Genomic DNA, 9,549 nt, shown 5'->3' with positions numbered 1-9,549 from the left:
TCTGTTGCTGGATTACCGTACGCCAGTGATTGCGCGATACTGGCGTTCGCTAGTACGCCACGCACAAGTTCACACCACTCGATTAACGTTACGCTAGCGTAAGGCTATGTTCAGACACAACGACATACGCTAGCGTAACATTAATAGAATGGTGTGAACTTGTGCGCGGCGTAGCGAACGCCAGTATTATCGCGCAATCACTGGCGTACGGTAAGCCAGCAACAGACCCCAGATTAGCGTGCGCCACTGATTTACGACAGTCACGCATCGGTGATTTTGAACTCAGCCAAGATTTGACCAATCAAAATAAACCTAGATATGTAAACAGAAAATAAAATGCGTAAATTACGAATACGAATATTTCGCGCGAATACTTACGCTAGCATTCATTAATCGCCCAGTCTGGACACCTCGCTAGTTACGCCATGGATTAACGTACGCCTGGCGTTAGATACGCCTGGCGTATTTCACAGTAAATGTGAGACAGGTTATAGGCCTATGTGTAATAACTGTTGGGTCTAAATGAAATAAAGTTCTTTAGTATAACCATTTTTGGGGTCTTCAAATGCTAATGTGTAATAGTTTTTGGGTCTAAATGTAATTAAGGTTCCAAGTGTAATAATTTTGGGTCTAAATGTAATAAAAAGGTTCTAAGTGTAATAATTTTTGGGTCTAAATATATTAAGGTTCCTAAGTATAACATTTTTTGGGGGTCTATACAAATCTTAATTGTGTAATAGTTTTTTGGTCTAAATGTAATAAAAAATTTCTAAGTGTAATATGGGTCTAAATGTAATAATTAGGTCATAAGTGTAATACTTTTGGGGTCTAAATGTAATAAAGGTTCTAAGTGTAATAATTTTGGGTCTAAATGTAATAAAAAGGTTCTAAATGTAATAATTTTTGGGTCTAAATGTAGCTCCTAAGTGTAATAACTATGGGGTCTAAATGTAATAAAGGTTCTAAGTGTAATAATTTTGGTTCTAAATGTAATAAAAAGGTTCTAAGTGTAATAATTTTTAGGTCTAAATGTAATAAAGGTCCCAAGTGAATTTTTTTTTTCAAATGCTATGAAAGTTATCCTAAGTGTAATAAATATAATTAAGTTTTCTAAATGTATCTATATTGATCATAAATAATATGGTCCTACAGTAAAAGCATCGTTGACAACGAAACATTTTCAAATGGGAATTTGATGTGAATGTACCTTCAGTATGTAATAGCTGTTGGCTCTAAATTTAATAAATGTCATTATTGTACCAGAGTATTTAATAACAACGGAAATAACAATTAATATTTATAATACTAAATAATAATAATGAAAAATATCGCTTTAACAAAATGAAAACAAGAACCTGGCAACGAAAAGAGCTGTTCTTAAAATTGGAAAACAACCTGGCAATTAGTTATTTATAAACAACAAACATGGCGAGCTGCACCGTCATGAGTCGCTGGAATAAAACGTGTTTTTAGTAATTAAATGCTAAAAACCTGAGTTATTAGTTGCAGAACTGGATGAAAAACCATTATAGGATATCGTTAGTAGTGCACAGTAGGCGAAAATACTATTTTTGAAGATAGAAGTGTTACAGTACTAAAGTGCATTAGCGCCGAGTGCACTGTACATACAAATAGATTCCTGTATTTATATTTCGCGGCATAATTTCCCATACAGAGACAATAGAAAGATTTTTTTTGTATCTGTCAGTGTTACTTCATCGGTGGGGGGGCAGCATGATTAGAATGTCAAAAATATGGTATTTGGGCCTTCCGAAGTTGGCAAGATAGTGGCTAGTGAAAGGGATTGAGGACCAGTAAAAATATTAATTCACTGGTCCACTTGGCTAGTTAAAAAAAACCTTAAGGGAAACCCCTGAATATGTGTATTTTGTAATGCACAGCTGGCATTGATCTGGGTTTTAGTATACTGCGCTTGTGCAGATATACTCTTTGTTGTGATAGTGACATTCCTCTGTAAAATGGAATGTGTAAGGGTTCATTTCAGTTCATGCTGTTGTATGTTGGATGAGCAATCTCTGATAGCAACTTGTCCTGTAATGAACTAGCTATGTTTAGATTAATTTTGACCTAGTTTCTGCAGTATACTTAAGCTCCTATGAGGAGGAGCCAATTTTTTTAGCAGTTTGAATTTGTAAACAAGTTCAAAGTTCAAAGAAATTCAAAGTTAACTATTATTTGCCAAATAGAGTTCATTTACATTTGTTGATTCTTGAAATCATTTCTTGCAGTGCTCTGTAACATGTGGAGAAGGTATATTGACTCGATCTTATGAATGTCAGAATTTGGGAACGGGAGTGGTTGTTGATAACTCTAATTGTCAAGGCAATGTACCATCATCTACTGCTACTTGTGAACTTGATGATTGTCCCTGTAAGTTCTCATGGTTCATTTGTATTGTGATTGATAGGTACCATAGTATAGATAATTGCTACCAAAATGTGGATAATATTCTTACCACATTGTAATGGACCTTTGCAAAGTATAAATCAAATTCAACAACTCAGCCATCTGACCATGGTATTTGGTAAGTGGGCTGGGAGTATGTCACATGTCCCAAAATCATAATGTTGAAGGAGCTGGGTCCTTGGTCGTTTATTTTTTGTTTTGATTCTTTATTGTAAAAGCATAGAAACATTTGACACAGAATTGCATTGGTTTATTTCTAATGGGTCTTTAACAAAGAAAACCTCATTATTTAATGTTCAAGATACATGAAAATTTATAAAATCTATGACATTTAGGAAGTTTTATATAATCTTTCAGTAACGTGCATAAACTTTTTTTTACAGCTTGTGATATGTACATCAACTCAACTACGACAATACAAGTGTCAAACTATGTTAATAATGAAGATTGTACTTATACTATAAGCCTTGAGAGTTGTTTCACCGTCCTGTCCCTCATTTTCAATCTTGAACCAGCTGACAACAATGGCCAGTGTTTGGATTACTTATCAGTAGGGTGTTTTTTTTAATATTTATATTTTAAACATTTTGTTATTTTCCATATTATCTACCATAATCTATATGGGATTACAGTATATATGTAAAGGTAAAGGTAGGAGAATAACCCATAACTTGCAGCATCATTGTGCTGAATGGCATATGGGCATGGTCCGTGACTACCTAGCAGCCGTAAAGAGGCGCTTCTTGGTAGATACATGTTCACATCATTCCACAACGACAGGGGCTGAAATGAACCATAACATCAGGGTAACCCCCCACTCTTCTGAAAGATGCAATGGGTTCTTTAAAGTACACACAAGCCAGATGTATACACTGGACCTCCATTTTAAGTCCTTATCCGAGAAGACTTGATTCTACCAACTGAACTATGGGCGAGGAGCGGCTGGAACCAGCGCCGATGTTAAGGCTGTAGCTGGCGGCGCCCCTGCCTTACCTTACTCGAGTCGAGTGGCCGAACTGTTTATGTACTGATGTTTCAATGTAGACTTGTTCTTATTTAATTTACTTGTTGTATTTACTTACAGTGCTTCCCAAGAACTGTATCTTGCAACACTGTTTCTTGCATTCCTGATAAACTCACCTGTGTTTTTTTAGCACTTGTCCATTCTCATTGTTCTTTGTCGGATGCTGGAATTGACAATATGTCTTGTGGGCTGTTTTTGAAACTTACAAATGAAATGTCTGATGTTGCAGTGTATACTGTAGTAATTTTTATGTTTATTTTGTTTCATACTGTAGAATACTGAGTATTGAATATGTAATTAGAAATTTCCTGTTATTGTTGCTATTTATTATTATTATTATTATTATTATTATTATTATTATTATTATTGTTATTATTATTATATTGTCATTATTATTATTTTTTTATTATTCTATTGTTATTATTTTATTATTATTTGTATTTTCTCAGTTGACCTCTGATTTATTCGTTTGTGTTTTAACAGTTTTATGACCAATCTGAGCCAGAACTGAACAGAACATTTTGTGGAGTTGAAAGGGTTCAATGGACCTCTGCCTCCAACCAAGGCATCATTAAATTTATCTCCAATGAGAATGTTACTGGAGATGGATTTACACTTTTTATAGCACCTGTAGACACTTGTGCCCAGTATGCTTACAGTGTTGGTGATTGGAGTGTGGTTAGTACATAAGACCATTTTGTTTCTATCTTCATGAGTATAGTGTGTATGTATATCATACAAGATGCTTTAATATAAAATTAAACAAGATACAAATTGAATTGATTTTTCTGATTTACATAGAAAATGATTATATCATATAATTAATATATTTTATTAAACCTGGATACAAGAATACTCGTTTCTGTATACAACACCAGTGTTTCTCAACAAGAACAGTCCTCTCAGTACAACATACAACAATGTCCTACACCAGCAATTTTCCCTTTTTTGATGTTATGTTTTTTCTGTGAATGATTCCTTTAGATTAATGTACAATGTATTTAGTAATACATTGTACATTGTATTACTAAATACATTGTACATTGTATTTTGTAATAGTGATTAAATATGTTAAAAACTGGTAAATGAAAACAATTTTTGGGTTTTTTTTACCATGTACTCCATGTTTTAAAAAGAGATTCATTTGATTTTATTGCACTTGCAAAATAGATTTCTGTAGAAGCTAAAAACCAAAATATATATATAATTATATGTAACTGTTAGAGTTTATTAATATCTTTAAATTTATATATTTATTGTTATGTATTGTTAATTAGGGAGTATGGAATCTTAACTTTTGTTACAGTGATTTAGTTCACTTTTTGGTTCCTGCCTACTCCCTGAGTTGACTGTATGTGTATGTTTTTTGTATTGTTTCTGGCAATAAAAAATAAGAATAAGAATATTAATTTCAATAGATTCCTTCAGTCAATTACAATGTACTTTTTAATAATAATTTGTCTAAAATTTCTATATAGAGAGCAGTATAATTAATAATATTGTAAGAATAATATTGGATTTGAATGACTCATATTTGGTTGTAATTTCAAACCTCATAATCAATTTTTAATGTTCAATTTGGTATAATTTCACTTGCAGTGCCCATGTGGAAGTGGAGAATCTGAACAAACCAGGGTAGTTACATGTGTGCAGATATCTGATGGTAGTGAGGTGAGCGATGATATGTGCTCTGGTACAACACCAGACAACACACAATCTTGTCAAGCTGAGCCCTGTGATGGTAAGTTGGAATTTGATATTCTGGGAATGTTCCGCATGGAGCCGAATATGAACAACACAAAAAACATACTCCACTGGGAGCATAAGGGGCTGTGTCTCAAGTATATAATTTGTTATATATTTGCAAAGATCAAGTGTATTTTGTATTTTCACAATTTAACTATATAATTATTTACATGCATGTAGGTTGCTTTGAAGAATATGTAGTGTCTGCCGATGATGCCACCAACATCGATATCACTCCTGAAGAATATCTTAACAACATTGATTGTCTCTACAACATCACAACTGATGAAGGCAGCTGTATGACATTCATCATCCTTAGTTTCCAACTAGAAGACAGTGAGAATTGTGAAAATGATTTCTTCCAGGTAAAAACATTCAAACTTATTATGCATTTCAGTACAGTTCAGTACAGTTTTGTTCTTCCCTCTGATGCCAGTCGCATCCCAGAGGCAGTCTTCTAGCATCCAAAAATATGGACAGTCCAACTGTTGAAAGAACTCTTTGACTAGGTTAGCTGCTTCTCCTGGAAATGAATAGAGAAATCTAATCAGAACGTTGAGATACTCTCAATAGATCAGTTCTTTTCGGCTGTTAATGTAGGGTACTGCCAATAATCGTTTAATAAGCAATTAGTAGAGCTCTGCATAATACACTATAGGAAAATTATTATATGAAGGTTAGATTTAATGCTTGAAAAAATTTCCTGAGGGCCTGCAAGGCCCGAAGGAAATATAACCTAAGTCTAATAATTTTCCGCTAGTGTATGATGTATGCTCTACTAATTGCTTTATAAGTCAATCGCTGTCTTTTAATATTAGTTTTGATAACCAACTGTTGGAGCAGTCATCGGTTGCTATAGTGATATGATCAGTATACTGTATGCGTACATTTAGCTGTGCATTTGTGAGCTCCTGCAGTATGTGTTAGCTACACATCAGTTGTCAGTATGGATACGATAAATTACTATTGTAATTTGTATTGTGTTAGAAGAACTTGCTTGTAATGATATTTTTATAGACATTCGTCAAAGAAATAAACATTTCTTAAAGCATTTGAGAGAGAATACAGTCATTGACTTTTTGGTCAGTGCAGACTGGTAAAAATCATATGATGATTTCATAACTACACTAGGCTACGGCCTAGTACTAGTAGGCCTCCCTGGCCTTGGGCTTACATCTAATTTTGTTCATTGAGTCTTTAGATTAGGTCTAGAATATTCCTAATTAATGTTCAGTTTGTTTAGTTTATTAGTGTTCATTGATTGTAGGAATTGCTTAATTGTTCATACTTAATATTGAATTTGAAGTAACTTTCTTCGGGTTCTAATTAACCTTGTTTTACAAAAGTAATTTTCAATTACAATTCAATTTTTCATTGCGGTGCGCGATATCTTTTTTTTTTTTTTTTAACACATGAACCTAAAAAAAATCAAGCCAAGCGTCCACTATTGAAAAATTATTGGACTGTGGGGATAGGCAAATAACATTGGGAGTTGTAGTGATGACATCACAATTGACTTATAATAATTTATAATGTATTCGTTATTCATATTATAGATAGAATTGGAATTGATATGTATTCGGAACAATTAGAAACAAAAGCAAAGAAACCAAAACTACTCCAGATTGAATTACGAACCTAACAAAAAATAAACATCATTGATGAACAAGTAAAACAAAAATAAAGTAAAACAAAAAATTGAAGAATAAAGTGTTTGTAAATTTAACATTTTAGAATCAACAATATTCTTAACTAATATTGACACAAAATGGAAGGACTTTTTCCGACCCAGAAAATCCCACAGCTCCCTACCAATTTAGTCAATCAATGAAGCATCAAACTGCACTACAACATGGTTCAGTTTTAAAAGGAAAATATACGTTTTTGCCATGGAAGTTCAATGGATGCTATGCTGTCGACTAGGTGCCACTCAATAGGGAGCATTTGATTTGTGCGACGACGCGACACTAGAATGGAATCACTCATGCATGACCGATTTGGCCAAATCTACTCGACGAGGTGACCTTATCGTTTTCGCATGCGCAGATTACTTTTGGTGACGTCATTACGTTCTACATCCTACCGTTGTTGTGCAATCAAAAGCTCCCTAAAATGCTGGTGTGCAACAGCTCCATCATTACAAAGTGGGACATGTTATTACAAAGCCTGACAACTTTACAAAGTGTGACAGTACAGCATGTTCATTGACTCTGAATCAGTTGGTTTCAAGATGCTTTTATTTTATCTGGCTCACAAATATACAGTTAAACATTATTATGGTATTTTAACGTTGATGTATTGAATTACAGATTTTAAGTGAGGGAACTGATTGGAAACTATGTGGCTCGGTTCCTATAGGAACTGCGATCCAAACAAGATCAAGTGAAGCCCACATAATATTCAGAACGAATAACAATGTCACTAGTGAAGGTGTACAATTAATCATCTCACAGAGTGATTGTCCAGAGTATGGCTTTGTTGCTGGAGAATTCGGTGAGGTAAGTTGTTATCTTATTTATTTACTTATTTGTTCTTTATACTGGGTACACTCTTCATTCAAAAAGACTTCTCCCAGAGTGCCCAGTATACACACAGATAAAATGGAGAAAATAAAAAAAGTCCTAACAAAATAAAGTAAAAAAGACACCAAAAAAACTAAAAAGTAAGAAAATAAATATATAAAAATGTAAAAATATATAAATATAAAAAGTTTAAAAATTCCTAGTCCTAAGACCGAAAGGTCCACTGATTAAACTCAGATAAGAAAGTATAATACATACTCCAAACACCAAAACACACGCCTCCGCGCCAGGACCCAACATCCCAACACCAGCTATGTCACCATCAGGAATTGACCATTCCCGATGATAACACAATCAATGCTGTAACACTGATGCCCGACACAATGCCTGATGATGACGCAGCCACTGCCGAAGCACTGAATCCCGACACGACAGCGCGCACCCCGATACCTGGAGCATGCATTACACCATTAACAAGTATGGAATTTATTCATGTTAAACTGGACATCAATGTGATAGAGCATCTGTATGTACCCATTTACCACTGTTGTTTTGTTTTGGTTATTCTGCTGTAGACTGTTTCAGAGATTTTTTTGTTTCTTGATCAGCACCTGTATTGATTTGTTTTATGTTTTGGATGTATTGTTTCCTCAATTTTATGTATTTTAAAAAAACAAAGAAATAACTAAGTAAAACATACCCCAAAAAAGGATAAACAAGATATTTTGATTTTAATTGTATCATCAGGAATGAAGTGAAAATTTCATATTTTTGAATACAAATGCCAAGATTTACAATAAATGTAACTATTGAGGAACAGTTAACCATTAGTAATAACTTTGATATTTTATTCATTTCACACAAAATAGTCTGATCCGTTTGAAATCTTAGAAGAATAGTAGTAGACCTAGATTTCTAGGGTAGGCATAGTGCGCACAACATAAATTTTACATGAATTTGTTTTCATACTAAACAAACCTGGTTACAACTTGTTACTAGTTGTTACTATTTGCAAAATAGTGACAGTGTGAAAAAGGTATTAGTCTATTTTTTGAATACTTACAAGGAAAAAACTGCCATTTATTCTTTAAATGACCACCCTACAGAGAAAACTGCTTTTGGACTCAAATGCTCCTTGGCATTTTAGCTAGTTATAACGTAAGTGTATTTATATAATAACTATTCTTTTTTTTTGTATGTTTTACGAAAGTTTGGTACACAACCTGGGGAGGCAAGATAGCCACATAGTCTTTGACCAGTGGCTAATAATTAGCCTCCCCCTTGAATAAACACCAAACGGATACAGACTGATACAAAAATGGTCCTTCACTCTATTGAGAGGGTTATCCGAGGAGCTGAGCGTTTTTTGTTATTATAAGAGACCTGAATTCAATACTCGATACTGAGCCGGATATTGAACCCGGGCCCTGTCGTACAAGAGACAGGAACTATACCAATTAGCCAAACGCTCATCTCAGAATTGGAATTCTTCAATTAAGTTTTAAGTCTAAAATCAGTATTTTCTATTACAGTGCTCCTTGCCTTGTGGTGGTGGTGTTCGTACAAGGACTGTAGAATGCCAAAGAGTGCAATCGCCAAATATAGGCGAGGTTCAAAATGATGAGGAATTGTGCACAGATCAGAAACCTGAAGAATCGGAAGCTTGCAATGTGGATGAATGTCCAGGTATTTCATTACACCACTAATTGACTCTGACTTGCACTCCTTTATGGATATTTATTGCTCTCAAAAATATTAAAACAGTCAAACTTTGAATATAACAACAGTTGTTAAAATTGTTAAATAAACAACAGAATTACAATTTATATA

General features: G+C 33.9%; 1 protein-coding gene across 1 annotated transcript in view; it reads left to right on the top strand.

Moving 5' to 3' along the window:
* The window catches only part of LOC117124937, a 72,829-nt gene that overhangs the window by 49,586 nt on the left and 13,694 nt on the right, over positions 1-9,549 (top strand). The window contains exons 41-47 of the mRNA XM_033271275.1: positions 2,250-2,391; positions 2,811-2,977; positions 3,935-4,129; positions 5,051-5,192; positions 5,378-5,562; positions 7,507-7,695; positions 9,252-9,405. Of these exons, the coding sequence (XP_033127166.1) occupies positions 2,250-2,391; positions 2,811-2,977; positions 3,935-4,129; positions 5,051-5,192; positions 5,378-5,562; positions 7,507-7,695; positions 9,252-9,405 (1,174 nt within the window). The remainder of the gene's footprint in view (positions 1-2,249; positions 2,392-2,810; positions 2,978-3,934; positions 4,130-5,050; positions 5,193-5,377; positions 5,563-7,506; positions 7,696-9,251; positions 9,406-9,549) is intronic.

The sequence above is a fragment of the Anneissia japonica genome, unplaced genomic scaffold (genome assembly GCF_011630105.1).
Source record: "Anneissia japonica isolate Jap-2015-1 unplaced genomic scaffold, ASM1163010v1 scaffold8236_len642391_cov169, whole genome shotgun sequence".
Lineage (NCBI taxonomy): Eukaryota > Metazoa > Echinodermata > Crinoidea > Comatulida > Comatulidae > Anneissia > Anneissia japonica.
This window is presented reverse-complemented; position numbering and strand designations above follow the sequence as displayed.